At 36.6% G+C, this 20697-nt stretch overlaps 1 protein-coding gene and 1 long non-coding RNA gene across 2 annotated transcripts; one reads left to right on the top strand and one right to left on the bottom strand.

The window, feature by feature from the left end:
• Positions 1–377: 377 nt before the first annotated feature.
• LOC107592768 (protein eva-1 homolog A-like) lies at positions 378–20635 on the bottom strand. The gene is made up of 4 exons (XM_016282320.1): positions 20338–20635; positions 7490–7533; positions 4959–5089; positions 378–1376 (listed from the first exon to the last, which is right to left on the bottom strand). Exons 3-4 carry the CDS (start codon positions 5047–5049, stop codon positions 1006–1008), a joined length of 462 nt encoding a protein of 153 aa, XP_016137806.1. The 5' UTR covers positions 5050–5089; positions 7490–7533; positions 20338–20635; the 3' UTR covers positions 378–1005.
• LOC107592769 (uncharacterized) lies at positions 1337–20697 on the top strand. The gene is made up of 3 exons (XR_001610024.1): positions 1337–1396; positions 17865–18166; positions 20635–20697. It is a non-coding gene; the product is annotated as an uncharacterized lncRNA (long non-coding RNA).

The following is a 20697-nucleotide window of genomic DNA, read 5'->3' as shown; positions in this document are numbered from 1 at the left end:
CACACTGGCAGAACCACTTTTTAAAAAAGCATCTATAGGTTTTCCACATCAAGTATCTTTTAATTTTTACAGTGATTTTTTCTAAAATGAAGGCACAGACCATCATTTTGTTTTGTCGGCAAATGAAGAGAAATCCTTCAGAGAGGTCATGAAAACCCTGAGCTCCAAGACAAAGCTTTAGTATAATAAAAGTGTTTGTAACAGAAAGACATTTTGCTTAAATAAAAAAGATATTAGCCAAGTAAAGTCAACTAAAGAATGACATCTCAATAAAAATAGGTGTCTGACTTGTCTACGTGGCCAAACCTAATTTCAGATCAAATTAATTCTAATTTAAAAAATACAGTATTTCAAGTCAAGCATATTTAAAGCTCAAGCATATTATTTTTTCTCCACCTGTTTTACATGTCAAGGTGAATTCTTCATTAAAGCACGTTACATTAAAGGTGCAACTCAGTAATTTCCCCTCACTGATGTTCTACACAAAGAAATGAATAGCAGTTTAAAATATATTTTAAATCATGACGTCAACGGTTAAATCAGTCGCTTAATAAGAACTGATTTATTTTTCATGGAGCAAGATCAAGTGTACATTTGTTGAAGTTGCTTACTCACTCGTGGAATAAATTAATCACGTCGAATAAAGCATTTCTACTGTGTTATCATTTAATTAGGACATTGCAATGGCAAAAAGTGTCTCAATTTACATACATTTACCCCTAACTAAAAGCGTTGCTTTTTCATCCATGCCACCAGGTGTCAGTATAGGTGTCATCAGTATAAGTACAAAACGACAGCGCAACATAAACAAAAAATGTACTGAATGCACCTTCTAAAACACAAATGCTTCACTAGTAGTGCCAGTGCCAACAGAAGAGATGTCCCAAAACGTATTTTAAGCATGATGGATTTTCCCATATTCCAGTCCCTTACTGTATCCCAAAAATGTTTAATAGCTACTGTATAATATTTCCTCAACCCTTCCGTCTCGTTGCTTCAGAGACTTTAATAGTAGCGGTTGAGGCTGCGCGTGGCCGGCATGTCCGGCTGTCCGTTCATCCAGATCTCCCGGATAATCCGCTCGCGTTCCTCTAATCGCTGCGCGCGCTCCAGCTCCTCCGCGGAGGTGAACACGTTACCGAGCGTCCGCTCAAAGCGCCGGTGGCGGCGTGCCGACAGGTCGGAGTTATTGTCCCAGTCCGAGTCGCTGTCGCTCGTGTCGCTGGTGCTCTCCGCAGTCTTGCCTGTTTTCTTGGGCGCTTGTTGCGTTTTGCAGTCGGTTCGACAGGAGATCTGCACCACTAACGCGATGAGAGTGAGAACCAGTCCCAAACACACTCCACACACGAAATACAGTGCCGCCCGTTCCGGGTGATCTGCAGAAACAGTTCAGAAGGTTAGTAACTGTTTTCATTGGACCCCTGTTACGGTCTATGACGGAATACAAAGTAGGCCTGGTTTGTAATCATTTGTTTATAGCCTAATAACTTGAACACACCTCTTCTTTAGTAATCTTTTTGATTTCTAAATGAAGAATTTAGCCTAGCTACGTATGTATGGAAGCATTCAGGTGGCATATCTATCCTGATAATAAAGGAAGTTGAAATGATTGAAACATTTAAAGGATGAAATTCTTTGAAATAGTTCTGCATAATCTTTTATTATGCATGATTTCTTTCAAACGTGCCATTTTAATACAAACAGGATCTGTTAATTAACACGTTTGTTCTGTTGGCTACACTGTAAAAAATCAGAAGTTGAGCAAACTTCAAATTTTAAGGCAACCAGCTTCAGTAGATTTTCGAGTTTACTCAACTTGAAGGTCAATTAGTTGTACAAACTTTTGTGCATGTTTAATCAACATAGTATATTAAGTTAAGCGAACTTTTAGTTAAACTTCCAATTTTGTGTTTAGTTGACTAGAAATATGGCGTTTTTATAATTTAGAAATTTAAATTGACAAAACTTGATAGTTGAAGTCGCTGCAAAAAATCAAAAGTTGAGTAAACTCAAAAATCTGCTGAAGCTGGTTGCCTTAAAATTTGAAGTTTGCTCAACTTCTGATTTTTTACAGTGTAGCCAACAGAACAAACGTGTTAATTTTCTTTTCTAAATTTCCTTCTTGTTTTCTCGTTATAACGACTTATTTTCTCGTTATATCGACATAACGAGAGCCGTCTTCTCGTTATAACGACTTAATTTTCTCGTGATCTCGACATAACGAGAGCCGTCTTCTCGTTATAACGACTTAATTTTCTCGTGATCTCGACATAACGAGAGCCGTCTTCTCGTTATAACGACTTAATTTTCTCGTGATCTCGACATAACGAGAGCCGTCTTCTCGTTATAACGACTTAATTTTCTCGTGATCTCGACATAACGAGAGCCGTCTTCTCGTTATAACGACTTAATTTTCTCGTGATCTCGACATAACGAGAGCCGTCTTCTCGTTATAACGACTTAATTTTCTCGTGATCTCGACATAACGAGAGCCGTCTTCTCGTTATAACGACTTAATTTTCTCGTGATCTCGACATAACGAGAGCCGTCTTCTCGTTATAACGACTTAATTTTCTCGTGATCTCGACATAACGAGAGCCGTCTTCTCGTTATAACGACTTAATTTTCTCGTGATCTCGACATAACGAGAGCCGTCTTCTCGTTATAACGACTTAATTTTCTCGTGATCTCGACATAACGAGAGCCGTCTTCTCGTTATAACGACTTAATTTTCTCGTGATCTCGACATAACGAGAGCCGTCTTCTCGTTATAACGACTTAATTTTCTCGTGATCTCGACATAACGAGAGCCGTCTTCTCGTTATAACGACTTAATTTTCTCGTGATCTCGACATAACGAGAGCCGTCTTCTCGTTATAACGACTTAATTTTCTCGTGATCTCGACATAACGAGAGCCGTCTTCTCGTTATAACGACTTAATTTTCTCGTGATCTCGACATAACGAGAGCCGTCTTCTCGTTATAACGACTTAATTTTCTCGTGATCTCGACATAACGAGAGCCGTCTTCTCGTTATAACGACTTAATTTTCTCGTGATCTCGACATAACGAGAGCCGTCTTCTCGTTATAACGACTTAATTTTCTCGTGATCTCGACATAACGAGAGTCGTTTTCTCGTTATAACGCCTTAATTTTCTCGTTATCTCGACAAAGGTTTTTTTTTTTTTTTACAATGATTGTTTGATCTACTGTTGTTATAGTAACGAACTCAACTTTGACACGCATCTGATGGACAGATAAACCATGTGCTCTTACTGTAGCCTAGCTCGTGGATATTTCAGCAAATTTTGCTTCGCCTAGTAATAACGTCTACAATACAAAAATAAAGGCTGATCAATCACGGTTGATATCTCCAGAGACAGTACGCTAAACATGTGTTTGTGTAATTAGCATGTTTAAATGGTCAAAGCAACACCGCAAACACAGGCGGAGCGCCTTCAGGATGCAGAACTATTCTAAAATCTTTTAGAGCTGCTTGGATTCAACTCACTTTCAATTTTCCTTTTATTTGAAAGAAAATTATATATAATTTTCTTTCAAATAAAAGGAAAATTGAAAGTGAGTTGAATCCAAGCAGCTCTAAAAGATTTTAGAATAGTTCTGCATCCTGAAGGCGCTCCGCCTGTGTTTGCGGTGTTGCTTTGACCATTTAAACATGCTAATTACACAAACACATGTTTAGCGTACTGTCTCTGGAAATATCAACCGTGATTGATCAGCCTTTATTTTTGTATTGTAGACGTTATTACTAGGCGAAGCAAAATTTGCTGAAATATCCACGAGCTAGGCTACAGTAAGAGCGCATGGTTTATCTGTCCATCAGATGCGTGTCAAAGTTGAGTTCGTTACTATAACAACAGTAGATCAAACAATCATTGTAAAAAAAAAAAAAAACCTTTGTCGAGATAACGAGAAAATTAAGGCGTTATAACGAGAAAACAAGAAGGGGAAAAAAAATAATGCATGGCCGCTTAGAACTTCCGTACGTTTGAAAGAAATCATGCATAATAATAGATTATGCAGAACTTTTTCAAAGAATTTCAACCTTTAAATGTTTCAATCATTTCAACTTCCTTTATTATCAGGATAGATATGCCACCTGAATGCATCCATACATACGTACACACATATAGCTAGGCTAAATTCTTCTTGTGTCATTTTGAGTACAGAATTGGTATAAATTGTGTAACTATAACAAATTAGGGTGTAGAAAGTTGAATAACACATGGTTGAGTTAAAAGTAACACAAAATGTGTTGTCCTTAACACAGAGGTGTGTTAAGAAACAACACAGGTTGTGTTGTTTTTAACACATCCTTTTTAAGAGTGTAGGCTAATATAATATACTCTATACATTTTATTATTGTTGAAATAGTATAAATATCTGAAAAAAGGAAGAAAAATCAGTCATGTGGAGCAACCCAAAGTTTTACCAAGAAGCATGTACAGTAAGGCTGCTCAATTCTGGCAAAAATTATGATTATTTTACTTAATATTGAGATCACGATTAAAGTGAAAGTTTCTTTCCCCTCTTCTTCACAGTGGATTTCCTTGTACTTTAAATATAATATATATATATTAATGATTAGTAGTTTTCAGTAAAAACTACTGAGAAATTAAAAAATATATATATAAATGGTTTAGATTATATAAAAAAACAAACATCTAAAATATTACATAAAATAAATGTAACAATTTTTTGCCATGTAAAGCAAGGAGTGCCAATGTAGATATAACCATCATCGTATAACCAAAATATAACCATCATCGCTAAAAGGAATGTGGCACTGTTATCTTATGATTATTCACAAGATTATCTTTTGTTCAACTGTTGGAAGGTAAAATTGTAATTGAAAATAAAATTCAATTAATCGCCCAGCTTTAGTACAGAGTATAATTTTGGGGCTGTTAGTGTAGTGTACCAAACTTGTTTTTACCTGCTATGAAGGAGTAAGCAGCCAGTGCATTGCTTACTAAAGCCATCTCCTCAGTAGTGGCTTGCCTTTCATTGAGGAAAGCTGTAACCATTTCATCCACAGACGCTCTCTGGGTCACTTATTGTGTGGTACTGAAAGAAAGTGAAAGAGGGAGAGACCGCAAGTTAAAACCGGTCTGAACCCACCTTCATTTTTTAAAATCCCTATAAAGAGAAGCGCTGAACTGTAGCTTATAATGATGTTGTTTTAAAGAGTGTAATTATATTGGTATTTCTGCCTACATTTAGGCTGTATCATAACCTCATGTCAGAGAAAACTATTTTTACAGACAGGCTGGAAATTTCCGTACAGCAGAATAATGCTATATCTTACTGTGCAACCACAGACATTGTAACAACCTAAAGTTTAATTTCTCCTCATCAAACTGTCACACAAGATCAGACAAAAAAAATATCCAGATCCAACATATACATTATTATTCACTGACAAGATGATTGACGATTGCAGTTGAGACGGTAATAATAGAAATTATAACTTTCATAAAGAATTAATTATAGAATGCCATCCTACCCCTGACATTCTGTCATTCTCTCTCCCCCTCGTAAAATCACTTCTAGGCATCAGGGAAAGTTTACCAGTAAATTATTGCCAAATTGCCTGGACATATTGGCTGGTTTTTGTCTTTCATCCAAAAAAAAGAAAAAAAAATGTTATAAAACAAAGGAGGTTGGAACGCAAACAACAGAGAATCAGTGTAGCAGGATGGTTGGACCGAAAGCTTGAGTTTTTCAGCAATAGTCTGGGCTGAAGGTAGACGGCACTCAGGGCCAGTCATTCACGTGGGTGTAATGGAATGTCTCGGTCTGTCTCACTTAGAGGAAGACAGGGTCCTCTTTTACTGTAAATGAGGAATTAGACTGGTGGCACTTCCAACAAATATAGGTACACATTGGTAATTTTAAAAACATCAAATGTTTTTGTCCTTAAAATTGTAAAATTTTTGCCCTCTCCGACCTCAGAGGGATTGACCTTCTTTACCGTATCTGTATCAAACCATTAGGCTACATTCATAAAACAATGTCATCATTCTGACATAATATGATGATCGGATAACTGATATTTCATTCATTGTAGTGAAAACTATTTTATTAACTCATATTAATAATTACAGTTGAGGTCAAAGGCTTACATCCCCCTTTCAGAATCTGCAAAATGTTAATTATTTTCCCAAAATAAGAGGGATCTCATAAAATGCATGTTATTGTTAATTTAGTACTGACCTGAATAAGATATTTCACATAAAAGATGTTTACATGTAGTCCACAAGAGAAAATAATTGTTGAATTTATAAAAATGACCCCGTTCAAAAGTTTACATCCACTTAATTCCTAATACTGAATGATCCACAGCTGTGTTTTTTTTGTTTAGTGATAGTTGTTCATGAGTCCCTTGTTTGTCCTGAACAGTTAAACTGCCTGCTGTTCTTCAGAAAAAATCCTTCAGGTCCCACAAAGTCTTTGGTTTTCCAGCATTTTTGTGTATTTGAACCCTTTCTAATAATGACTGTATGATTTTGAGATCCATCTTTTCACACTGAGAACAACTGAGGGACTCATATGCAACTATTACAGAGGGTTCAAACGCTCACTGATGCTCCAGAAGGAAAAACAATGCATTAAAGGAACACTCCACTATTTTTGAAAATAGGCTCATTTTCCAACTCCCCTAGAGTTAAACAGTTGAGTTTTACCATTTTCGAATCCATTCAGCCGATCTCCGGGTCTGGCGGTAGCACTTTTAGGTGTAGCTTAACATAGATCATTGAATCTGATTGGACCGTTATCATCTCGCTCAAAAAATGACAAAAGAGTTTCTATATTTTTCCTATTTAAAACTTGACTCTTCTGTAGTTACATCGTGTACTAAGACTGACGGAAAATGAAAAGTAGTGATTTTCTAGGCCGATATGGCTAGGAACTATACTCTCATTCCGGCGTAATAATCAAGGAACTTTGCTGCCGTACCATGGGTGCAACAGGCGCAATGATATTACGCAGTGCCTGAAAATAGGCTAACTTCCGTCAACATAACCAACGTGACCACCTGCTTGCACAGGGAGCATGCTGGGGACTATTTCTAAATGTAAGAATTTAAAGCCTTATTTTGTACCATATATGGAGAAAGGGTCTGTTCTTCTGTGCAATCTTACATTACAGAATGCTCTACATTCACCCTCATTACTATCTTATAATTATGAATCTCTCCCAGGCTCTGCACCATAATTTGATGTTTAAACAATATTTTCAGGCGTAAATACTCAAAACACTGTGAAGCCTCCGTGAGAGGCAATCTCATAACCTTTTACAAAGTGCTACGGTCTGTAATGCTTTTACTCTCTCACAAAAATCACAGCAACATGAATTAATTACTATTATTAATACTCAAGTACTTTATCTACTGATAGTGTTTTAGTTTTGTGACTACAATTTGTGATTCATTTTCCCTGATTAACACTATAAATTTAGTCTTACCTGGAGTGTGTTGATACATTGTGGTCCATCTATGCGATCTCACACTGTAGAGAAAAGAGAACAAAAGAAAGTTAGACAAAAATGAGAAAGAAACTTCAGCATCCTCCCTTTGGCTCTCCAGAACTGATGGACAAAGCAAAAGAAAAAAATGAAGGGCTACTGTATGAGTCATAATGATCTATATAACAGAGCAGCCCCCTCAGCTTTATGATAAGACCTTCAGTGGAAAAACTCTCTTTCCCAATCTGTGTTCCTGTGTTTGTGTGTGTCAGAGATCGTACATCACACAGTATCACTATGAGTCCTTTTCCGGTACACACACTCCTCCATTCAACCACAGTGATTAGTCAAGACCAAAACCCTCCCTAACTAGACAGAAAAACAAAAGAGAAAAAACAGTAATGTGTGTTTAAGTTGTATGGCGTTTGCCTAAGCCAGGCCAATTATCAGACTATTTGAAAGCCACAGTGCGTAAAACACAAATTTCTGCTTACTAAATTAGGACATAAACTTGTAAGAATGAATCATATCAGGATGTGATGTGAGTGCAATATATTGAGAGATAACTACGGTGAGCATTCCTTTCTAATTATGCACATGGACAGTTTAAAAATCATTATCTGTTGCCCTATTTGTACTTCAGGCTATTTTTTTGGTTGGAAAACAGTATATGACTAAACTGTTGTTCTTGTGGTTTATATCCTTTCATGTTTTTGGAAACTGCACTGGACTTTTCCCAGGACAAGTCCTTCTTTCCCACAGAAATCTCATGGGTCGTATCCTGTCTTCATATTAAAATAGATCTAAATTGCTTAACTTCTTCCAATATCAATACAAGGTTAAGAAAGAGCTGTAATTTAATCTTAAAACTTGAAAAGGATGATTATATCAGCATAATTAACTGAAATCAGTGGTAAAGATTTTTTAAAGTTTACAAAGCATAACATTTTATCAAAATATTTGACTAATTAATGAGAAATAATCAAAAGCAAGGGTGAATTCAGCATTACATCACTTGCTCACCAGTGGATCCTCAGCAGTGAATGAGAGTCTAAACATCTGATGAAAGCATTACAATAATCCACAAGTAATCCACATGGCTCCAGTCCATCAATTAACATCTTGTGAAGTAAAAAGCAGCGTGTTTGTAAGAAACAAAACCATCATTAAAGGATTAATTTACTTCCAGATTAAAAATGTCCTGAAAATGTACTCGCCCCATGTCATTCAAAATGTTCATGTCTTTTTTTCTTCAGTCGAAAAGATATTTTGAGGAAAACATTCCAGGATTTTTCTCCATATAGTGGACTTCAATGGGAGCCAGGGGTTGAAGTTTCAAATTGCAGTTTCAGTGCAGCTGCGAAGGCCTCTACACAATCCCAGCCAAGGAATAAGAGTCTTATCTAGTGAAACCATTGGTCATTAAAAAAAAGTAAAAAATATACATACTTTTTAACCACAAATGCTCGTCTTGCACTAGCTCGACTTGATGCATTCCGTAATCACACACATGTGACATAGGTGGAACCAACCCAGTGTTTACAAAGCGAACGTGCAAAGAAAGTCAAACTCATTTACAAAAAAGGGAAAACAATGATGTCGGATCATTTTGAAGATGTCGGATCATTTTGAAGAAAATGAAATGAGTTTTTTGCCCTACTGTACCTTTTTTGAACCGGAGTACACAGACGAAGAGCTAACCACACGTGACCTTTGCAGTGTGATTATGTAATGCGTGAAGTCTCACATCGCAGAGCTAATGCAAGACAAGCATTTGTTGTTAAAAAGTATCAACTTTTTTTTTTTTTAGAAAATGGCCCATCGTTTCACTAGATAAGACCATTATTTGTCGGCTGGGATCACATAGAGCCCTTTGAAGCTGCATTGAAACTGCAGTTTGGATCTTCAACCCGTTGGGTCCCATTGAAGTCCACTATATTGAGAAAAATCCTGGAATGTTTTCCTCACAAACCTTAATTTCTTTTCGACTGAAGAAAGAAAAGACATGAACATCTTGGATGTCCAAATGATCAGGAAAACAGTGTTTGCTTGTGCATATTTCTCTCCTGATTCAGACGAGACAACTTTTTCACTGGAGAAATCAAAATTATGGATCAAGGACTCAAATTTTAGCCGGAAGCCAGAAAGTTAAAACATCTTGATGGATTTTCTTTCTTACAAACATGCAGCTTTTCACTTCACAAGACATTAATTGATGGACTGGACTGGAGTTGTGTGGATTATTGTGATCTTTATATCAGCTGTTTTGACGGCACCCATTCACTGCAGAGGATCCATTGGTGAGCAAGTGATGTAATGCTAAATTTCTCCAAATTAAAACTCATCTACATATTGGATGGCCTGAGGGTGAGTACATTTTTAGCAAATTTAGATTTTTAGGTGAACTATTTCTTTAAATATTATTAAATTGAATTAGGTATGACTGATATCGAGTCTCTACTATGATCTATTCTTTGACAGACAGGCTTGGCTTCAAACAGTGCAGTGTAAACATTAGTAAGTCATTGAAAGAAAACTCTGAATCCATTTTTCAGCACATGCCTCATTATCTGTTGTAATGCCTAAATACATTCATCAGAAAATTGTTTTTGTAACGCTTAGTCACAGGTCCCATAATTTTTTTTATTAATTACACCACTATGTTTCCCTAGAATTGTCCATACAAATACTTTGAGAGAGTTTTCACCATTGTTCTCCGGATGGAACCACCATTATGTACCGCAATCAAGAGAAGAAAGCAGCAGCTCATTTTTGGCAGGGCTTTATTGAAGCCAGCAGGCTGTAGTATTTCAGGGCCTTGACCAACGGAGCCTGGCTTTAATCAGACACCGAGCCAAACCTGAGCTTCAAAGCTGGCATGAGCCAATACTCTTTCATTTGACTTCACAAATAGATGTCAAGCAAACAAGTCACTTTAAAATGATGTTGTTCCTCATTGAACAAGTTGAGCAGCGTGGCTGTTCTCTCGTTCCAACTCTCGCATAGTCACAAATAACAAACTTATTTTACTTTTCCAGGCTCTAATAGTTTTAACAGGAATCCAAGCACCTGTTTCTCAACTATATTTAACTTATATTTATATAACTTATGCTTTTTTGTTGATTTTGATTGCTTCTATTGTCCTCATTTGTAAGTCGCTTTGGATAAAATGCGTCTGCTAAATGACTAAATGTAAATCTAAACTATAACATGATATTTAAGTTGAGACAATAATGGGTGCACAACTGCTATCATTAGTATTCACAGCCAGGGTTAAAATGAGTCAATGTCAACTAGACCTCCCACAAGCATGCCAACCAGCCTGCTGCAAAGCATTGTTGACCAAGCAGGTCACTTTTAGCTGGCCAGGCATTTTCCTGTGCCATCCGTGTCAATTCCTCAAGAACAAACAAACAAACAGGTGGAGTGGTAAACAGGTGCATTTTGCAAGTGTGTTTTGAGTTCTTAAAGGAATAGTTCACCCAAAAAATGAACATTCTGGTATCATTTACGCACCTTCAATGCAAACCTGTATGACTTTTATACTTCTGTGGGAAAATATATTTTGAAGAATGTTTCTCCTTTTTTCCCCATTCAGTAAAGTAACAACTTTAGACCCCACTGACTTTAATTAATTAATAAAAAAAAATGTATACTAAACTAGTCTTTACTATAAGAATCGGTTAAAAGTCCTGCTTTTCCACATGCTAAATGTTGACTGCTAAAAAAAGAGAGTTTCCTACAAACTTTTCTTTCAGCATGAAAATAAACAGAAACAGACCACATCTTGTGGAAAAAAACATTACATAAACTTTTTCATCAGAGAATTATGATACAAGCTGTGTACAAGTGCAAGACCATTTAAATCCCTAAATATCAGAGGGAGCCTCTTATTGTCCTTATGAAATGGCCTTATAAAAAATATGTCCTCTCGCTGGGGTCTGTTTATCATGAATTTATGAGATCCAACGGAGAAATGAAAGAGCAGAGGGAGTTACCGAGACTTCACCATTGTTTTCATAGGAGAGAGAGATTAAACTAGTCCTCACAAAAAAAGATTCATTAGGGAGTTTCAGATTTCTATTTTTAGAGGAAATGTTTAAAAATAGAGTACAACATATAGTTTTCCAACAGCTGTTTCTGATCAGAAGGAATGACAAAATGGAGTTCTGCTTACAATGACATGAAAAAATACTAAATTCACAAAGCTTTTTATTTCTGGTTCTCAGGAGGATATTCAGAGAAAGAAAGATATAAGATGTATGACAATGCAGAGTATAAAACAAAGAGAGTGTAAAACAAAGGAATCCCTCCACTAGTCTTGTCTTTGCTATATAATCAAACCCCTCAAATATATACAGATTAAAATGAGTGAGTGTAGCATTTCATCAGACGTAAAGCAAACTGAATTCCCACCACTAATGACTGTTTTTTGTACCGGTCAATTTTTATCCTATCCAGAGGTTGTAACCACAAACCACTCAATCTCCTCACACCTCATAAAAGAAGATTAGGAGAGACGGCACATATGAATGCTCAAAATGTCTATGTCTGATCACATAATCCCACACACACATTTGACTCTGCCTAATAATTCACTTCACCTAATCCACTATGAGCCTGCATGGTTTATAGACTAAACTGAAGTGCACATTTACAGAGACACTGTCATTTAAAAAGAACAGGAAGCAAAGCTTTTAACATTTTTCGGTAACTAAGCTCTATAGTCTTTATCTTCTACACAAAGGATAAACAGAAGTTGTTTTCTATTATGATTTTTATTTGATGTATTCATCTTTTAACGGGAAAAAGATTGACATATACTGTTAAGCATTAATATTCAAATAACAATTTCATGTTTCATATTAAATCATATTTTATATTAAATCTTCTATATTGTTCACTTTATACATATACAAATTGATAAGCTCCACGATTTACTAATTTAGTTGCAAAAAATTATAAATAATAACTTTTAAGTTTTAAATAGTATTTTTTTTTAAATAAATAAATTTAAGATTTATTGGATAGACATTGTCTTAGTCATTGACACTTAGTATTAGTATTAGTATTTTGGTTCGTTTTACTTAAAGAAAGACTGTAAATTTTATATATAGAAGCATTTGTCAACTTTCAGAAGTACACTTGCATATCCAAAGCAAAAATACTCACTTAACAAAAGTCCAATTTCAATTTTATAGGGTCTTTTAGAGATATGATCTTGAAAAACTTAGCTGAAAAATACCAGAACTTAAAACAGAATTAAATCTGTATTACTGAGCATTTCATGTTAGGACCTGAGATCCTAAATACAGCCATGATTTATTTCACTCTCATTCGCCTGCGCCACACCGCTTCACCCTCATTATAATCACAAAACATGACTTTGGGCAGATTCATTTGCCAGCCTTAATGCTACACTTCCTCTCTGCCTTGTTTTTTTTTCTTTTCTTTTTTTTCTCCCTTGCTTTTTTTCTTCTCTAATATTAGGTTTCAGAATGCAGGGCCAGTCTCAGCTCTCTCCAACTCAGCCTCTGTTAGCTCAGTGAAGCAGAACAGTGGAGCTGGAGGACCTAAATGTACTTATCCCCACACAGATGGGAAACTAAAGCTTTTCCATACCTCAGCTGCCTAGAAAAGAAGAGAGACAGACAGAGCGCTATATTATTTGACGTCACTTTAGACGTTTTCTTTTCAGAACTGTTTTTATAATGCCACATTTAACTATTTGTTGTCATGATGAGAGATTTAGTTAGATGGAAAACAGAGGTCTGTTGAAGGATGTTGCCCTTTTGTACTGATTTAGCATCAGTTTCTTTGACCCATAACCACTATGAGAGAAAAGTGGGTGCTTAGGAGAGCCGTGTTTAACATGCTGCTGGTTTTTGCTGTTACAGCAAGAAAACATGATGAGTTCATTTAGGGCTGGCTTCCTGGAAACAGAACGAAGATTTTGACTAAAGAGATTTTTTTTAGTAGAATCACCTCTTTTTTTTTTTGAGCACTTTAGTGGAGAACTATGTTCAAACCGGTCCCAAGGGATGTCCGTGTGTGTTCTGTGTTTTTACGGCTCTGTGTACCTTGGCTCTAAGTGACTGGCACAGCATTCCCAGTTGAATCCTATCTTCAAGTGAACGTTTCTTTAAGTTTGGGGTTATGGGTAATTATTCTTGAAATGCACAACCTCCATATGGGCATAAAATAAGTACAGCAGTAGTTCAAGCAGAAACATATAACCAGAGGCTATTGAGCCATGTAAAAAAAACAACAACTTTTAAACCAGTAATGGTGAAGCTTACATTTCAAATAATAATAATACTCACACTAAAGTACGGAGCCCCGCACATGATGTGGGGGACAAACGTTTTGTTGCCACAATAACAAAAGTATTGTTAATTTTCTAATTTTAGTTAAATCATAACCATGGATTAAGAATTTATTATCTCGTTTTCTTTACCACGTTGTACTAATCAGTTACTATTGTATTAAAGGGGTCATATGATGCTGCTAAAAAGAATATTATTTTGTGTATTTGGTGTAATGAAATGTGTTAATGCGGTTTAAGGTTAAAAAACACATTATTTTCCACATACTGTACATTATTGTTTCTCCTCTATGCCCCGCCTTTCTGAAACGCATCGATTTTTACAAAGCTCATCGGTCTGAAAAAGCAAGGTGTGCTGTGATTGGCCAGCTATCCAGTGCGTTGTGATTGGCCGAATACCTCAAGCGTGTAATGGAAATGTTACGCCCCTTACCATATTGTGATGCCCTGTCAGGCCGGAGCGATGATTCCAAAACATGAAAACCCATTATAAACGAGGCATTCGTTGCATCCAGTGGGGACATAATTATGGATTATAATGACTTATACTGTCTTTTTACGCATTGCATCGCGCCGCGTAAACATAAAACCATGTCTGCATTTGTGATCGGAGAAATGACAAACAACAAGCCCTACTTTACACTGCCCAAAAAACTCGCTTTACATATATAAAATATAAAAACTCTTAAAATTTTTTTTTATTTTTTATATTTTTATATTTATCATTCTGCAGAGGCCGGGGGATAAAGTAAGGAATGGCCGGAGGGCTAGAGTGAGCAGAGGCGGCGGGCTTGAGAACGGCGCGGCCGGCGGATTCGAGGAAGGAGCATCCGGCGGGCTTGCGGCAACCACATGTGACGACCCCGGGCTGGACTCCGCTTCGTCCACGGTGAAAGCCGATCCGGCGATCCACAGCACTAAGTTGTAGTATTTCCTCAGCAACCAGCACGGATCAGCTCCAGGCATGACGAAGCAGATATCGTCCTCTTTTGGAAGACCAAACAATGTAGTTTCGCTTTCACAACAAAACACACAGCGCCTTCACGACATGGCGGCGGCAACAATACTACAGCGAGAATAAAACTTACGCCTTCTTTCTTTGCATGAACATTTGGGCGGTGTTATGCAAATCTTCCAGGGAGGTGTGGCTGACTCTTAACGTTTATAAAGAATATCTCTTTGGATTTGCGACTTTAGTCTCTGCAACTTTACAGATATTTTTTATGCACCAAGAGCTTGTAACACTTCAAAGAGAAAGGAAAAATTGAAATTGCATCATATGACCCCTTTAAATCGTGGCCACATTGTACTAGTTTGTTCCCTCATTTTATTAAATCGTGGCCTTGTTACTAATTAGTTACCATCATTTTATTAAATCGTGGCCACATTGTATTCATTAGTTTCTTCGTTTTAGTAAATCATGACAACATTATACTAACAAATTTCCATCGTTTTATTAAAACGTGGCCACATTGTGCAATGAATTAAGAATTCATCTTACAATTTAATTCATTCCCTCACTTTAAATCATATTGTCCCAAGTCGTTCCCATGTTTTAGTAAATCATTGCTAAGTTGTACTAATTTGTTCCCTCATTTTAATTAAATCAAAATGAGGGAACAAATTAGTACAACGTGGCTACATTTACTAAAAAGATCTAGAGAACCAATTAATAAATTGTCTGATGAATTCTTCATCTGTGGCCATGATTTAACTAAAGGTAGGGAGTGAATTAATAATACGAGGGAATAAATTCTAAATTTGTGGTCACAATAAATATATTTTTGTCTGCATGTCATGTGCAAGGCTCTATACTAAAGTAATAATGTATACCTTGTAAGCTTCATACCATTCCACTGTCCTTCACAAAAGTCCTGTCTCTGAGAACACAGACCTAGCTAGTTTTACCACGTAAGTAAGCTGGAGGCAAGATTATGTTCTTACTGACAGATCAGACGAACATTGAAGCGCATGCACACACATTCAGAGCAGACCCCACAGGATAAACAAACAAACATTCAGCCAGTCCTCTTACCATCGTGGCACACATGGTACACAGTATCGTCTTTGATCAGGCACCTGAGAGGCCTATTTGACGATTATGAAGGACACTTGATCATTTATTTCATTTGCGATTTTATTTCCATCTTAGAAAAATCATATACTCTGCATTTGTGTTAGTTGCCTCCCACAAAATATTGGTTAACCTTCAAGAGAACCCCAACAAATTAAAACAACTGGCTGAAGTCACTTGCTACACTGCGTGTAAAATAATCTTCAGTTCTGAAAGAAAAGAAAGCCATTGTGGTTAGTAGCGAACAGCTGAACTGTTGCCTGCACAGTTGATCTGCTAGAGGCGACGTACACCTGGCTCAGAATTAAACAATTAGCTTCTTTATAATTATAGGTCAAAGAGTCAGCTCTGTTAACATCAGACATTAACCAATCTGTTTCACTAGGAAAGAAACTGTCTGTGTGGACAGATGCTAAGTATTACCATATTTATGCAAGATCAAGCTTGAACAGAAACTATGATCAGTTTCTAATGCAGATTAGACTTCCTGCCACAAGACTGTTAAAAGCATTTGGGGTCTTATTATGCTGAACTTGTTCACCACACAAGCTCATGAAAGACTTATTAAGGGTTAGTGTCTATAAAATTTAAATTCTTTTATTATTTACTCATATCACGTCTTCCAAACCCATATGAATTTCTTTCACAGAACACATAATTAAGTGAAGTTTTGAACTATTTTAACTACTATAATTAATGAGGTCTGAAGCTATGAAATGCCTTCATAATTGTAATGTGGCGTGCTGACTTCACACCAGACGCAAGCTGCATGTCCTGTCAAAAGCAAATAAAACCCATTATGATCAACGAAGCTGTCTGTCTACACTAGATGTGTCACTTCGCAATGCATCAAGTTGTCAACAGTAAAGAGTTGTATTTTTCTGTTTCTGAGGTGCTCGTTGCATGTGTGCTGATTTCAACAACACATTTGAACATTCGCTTTGATGCATAGTGTAGCTGTTTTGTGGTGTAGTAGACATGTTGCACCTCCGACCAGTACATTCTTCAAATCTAGAGATGCTTTTTTTAAGAAGTTTAGTTTGTCTTACGCATATTTAGTCCATGTTTACATAAAACAATGGAGGATTGAGTCCGAAATTTTTCATATTCGTCATCTTTTCCTATCAAAATGCTTACTACACATACGAAAATGCAGAAAATCGAATCTGATACGTTTTTTTATTTTTATTATGACGGACGAAAGGCAGTGTGTAAACGTGTACAACGTGTGGTCGTATTTATTTTTTAACATGCAAAAATTTCGGATGAGAATTTCGGACTCAATGAAACATTTGAAAATGATAAGCAATGCATTGAATTTTTGAGGCAGGCTTGTTTTAAAATGACGTAAACCTTAAAATAGATAACACAAAGGCCCATTGTTTTTAGTTTGTTCCTTGCGTTTTTCATTTTAACCATAGCCACTTGTTCTTGTTTTCTTTTTAATTGCTTAACTGCAGCCCATTGGCAGAGCTGCTGTATGCTGAATCATGCGATAGGCCGGCCATAGTGCGGCATAAAACACATATCTCATACAAAACATAGGCAAATCCTTGAGTTTAATGGCATAGGAGCTCATAAAATACCACATGCTCGCTGCCAGAGTCTTGTGTATTATTGAGCCTGATTCATACTGACAGAAGGCTTTTTCCACTTTGTTGAATTACATTATAATGGTGCATAGTGACTTCAACCAGCCAAACCAACAGGGAAAAGATGAAATTAAGTTTGGAGGACAGCTAAAGCATGAAACAGGGAGCATAATAAACAGACAACAAGAAATATCTAAAAACATGCTGGTGATAAAATGTTATTCACTGTGACACAAACTACTTTCAAATACTTTTATAGGAATTTTACAGTGCTTTTTATCTTTTATGGATCTGGACGGGCCCTATATTTACTGTATTTTTTTCAATGAACAGAAAAGAGCAGCAAGAACATTCTACTAAATATCTCCATTTGTGTTTCTACAGGAGAACGAAAGTCATTCAGGTCTGGAACAACATGACCATTCAGTTTTAAGTCACTGGTCACTACACTTACTTCAACTCAGACCTGTTTGAATCCTGTGTGTCCAGCCTATTTCACTGAACAATGCCGCCCAGTGTGTGTTCAGGGCCACTGGCCCCACGGTTACTGCTCTAGGAGCGGGACAGGAGCTGACACAAAGCAGCTGTCTGAGACCACTAGAGTGGCAGGAAGTCCTGCCAACATCTGGTCCTTCGATTGGAGACCCTCGAGAACCAGAGCAGGCAACAGCAGGCAGACTCTGAAGGTGAGTGAAAGTATTGTTTCTAGTCATGAGGTCCGTGGCCACAAGGACATCACATTCTAACAATTGGCTAGGTAGCTATTAGCTAATAGTTCAATTATGGTTTAGACATTGAGGTCTTTGTGTTTTTGAGGATAGAGGTATAAAATAGGAGGAATGACTTCCTCTCCATTGACTCCGGTGACCAGCACAGAGAATCTCCTGTTAGATAAAATTATTATGCTAAACATCCTGATTGAGGTATCTGGGACTGCAGTTGTGTGTGTTTACGTGTTTACACGCAATTTCTGTCTAAATACTAATTAAGAGTATCAACATTTTGCAATTAGATTCAGTATGTTAACTTAGCTGAAAATTAAATTGCTTTTACTACAGCAGTTTAATTTAGTTTGTTAATTTTTTACATATACTAATAAATTTTTAAAGTTCCCCTATTATGGATTTTTGAAAATTACCTTTCATGCAGTGTGTAACACAGCTCTAAGTGAATGAAAACATGCAAAGTTTTAAATCTGAAAGTGCACCGTGTATAAAGTTATTGTCTCTCAAAAGAAAGAGTCGACTCTGAATCATTGAAACGAGTCGTTTTTAAAACGAATCCCAAGCCGTTTTATGTTGACATCAACATGAAACATTAGCATATTGGCCGCCCACTTGTTTGTCTTTTCGCATTGGTCTGAATGAAAATGCAAATTCATTCTTTGCCACTAGGTGCAGCTTTTGGAGCGGTAAAAATAGCTGTTTCCCTGGTAACGGCTGTACAGAAAGCAGCACTGAGCTCACAAACGCTGCTTTATCAGGCATTACAGGCATGATGAAATGAAAATGAGACCAATCGGACCAATCACCGCAGATTAGCGTCATGCAAAGGAGGGGTTTGGAAAAATGAATAGTTGAGCGAATCGTTTGGGAGTCATTGAGCAAGTAAGGTAAAAATAAATGCATATTATAAGACAATGAAAGAGTTTTTTGACCTTGCATGCATCTCAACCTGTTGTTGGGGACTCCCAAAACCAAAATATGAAGTTTCATTACCCATAATAAGGACACTTTAACATTTCACGGTGTAGAAATTAGCACTGCCTAATGTACTATAAACACTCATGAATTAACAATCAACAATATTATGTTTGTACATTAGCCTAGATTAATAAGTGATGCTGTTTATTTTTAATGCGTGATACATTATGTGCTAACTAATGGTACTGAGCTGAACCTTATTGTAAAGTGTTAATCAAAAATCCACAAAAAAATCCACAAAACTTGCTTTAATTGTTTAGTTAATTCTACAAAGTGTCTACAAACAGCCATAATCAACATTTAGGTTTTGTTTCAGTCTCAGTGGGTGTCTGGTTGTGCTCGAGGGACAATGTTGACCCTGTTCAGCCCTCCCGAGCAGAGAAAGACATCAATCTAATGTGAAGTGTTAAAGGAAATCCTGCAAGCGTGCTGTTGTTCAAACAGAGTCCAGAACCCCTGAGAGTCATTCAACAGCTTTTATTTAACACGGAGAGCAAAGGTGTTCCCTTTCAACTTCAACATGGCGCTCACTCACAAACCCCCCACCTGAGTCTGATGAACTGACTTTCAGTCTAATATACACCTGTGAATATAGATAATCTGGCACTTTGCAATTGAGATGACTATTTTATCCCCCCCCCCCCCAAAAAAAAACATCTGCAGTTAGGACATTGGTGTGTTGTGCAATTACATCTTCCATAAATCATCTTCCTAGTGAGCTCTCAGCCACATTATGGAAAATATTAATACGGTAGATTACTAGATTTATATCATGTCTGTATATATGGCAAGAGGCTGGAGAAATGCAATCAAATGCATTGAATTGTGTTGAGGAGAATCTCACTTTTTTATATTCATATATATTAATATTACAGTTGTAGTCAATACACAATTGACATTCCACTTGTGAAAACTGGATTATTAAAAACTTTAAAGCAACTGGGCAGTAAAGGACCTATGAAGCAGCCTTTAATATAAAATAAAATATAATATAATATAATATTTGTATTAATATTAATAATATTATATACAAAAATATATAATAATATATATTTATTTAATAAGTGTAACTCATTTCATTTAGTTTAATGAGTAACTGTTAATGCACAATCATAATGACAACATGATCATCATTCAGTTGCACTCAAACTCACCCAATGTATTCTGTCCTTTTTCTTGTCCATGCACACACATCTGAGCTGAAGCCGTAAAACACTGTTTTACTTGAGTATTCCACTGTTTATAAGTGAGCTTTCTGTGTAAGTGAGATTGCATTCAAGTAGGAAAAAAAAACTCAAGGAAGGAAGGAATAAAAAGGAAAGGTAAATTCTCCTAGAGAGTCTGTTTGCCTATTCAAAACAGTTAAAAAAAGTCACTGGAGGTAAAAGGTGATCATAACGCCGTATGCGGATGCATACTGGAGCTGTGCTTCTCTTTATAACCCATGTCAGGAGGACGCTGTGCCCTGGAAGCTGGAATGTGACACGGAGAATGCAGGAGGCAGAAATATTCAC

This window comes from Sinocyclocheilus grahami, unplaced genomic scaffold (genome assembly GCF_001515645.1).
Source record: "Sinocyclocheilus grahami isolate Dianchi unplaced genomic scaffold, SAMN03320097.WGS_v1.1 scaffold158.1, whole genome shotgun sequence".
Taxonomy (NCBI): domain Eukaryota; kingdom Metazoa; phylum Chordata; class Actinopteri; order Cypriniformes; family Cyprinidae; genus Sinocyclocheilus; species Sinocyclocheilus grahami.
Note: the sequence above shows the minus strand (reverse complement) of the source record. Positions and strands in the feature narration are given on the sequence as shown.

Bases quoted from the DNA above. Each gene is read 5' to 3' on its own strand.
- LOC107592768 (XM_016282320.1), bottom strand. From the start codon at position 5,049: ATGGTTACAGCTTTCCTCAATGAAAGGCAAGCCACTACTGAGGAGATG. The intron at 1,377-4,958 runs GTAAAAACAAGT...CTGTTTCTGCAG, and splicing joins TGCTTACTCCTTCATAGCAG to ATCACCCGGAACGGGCGGCA.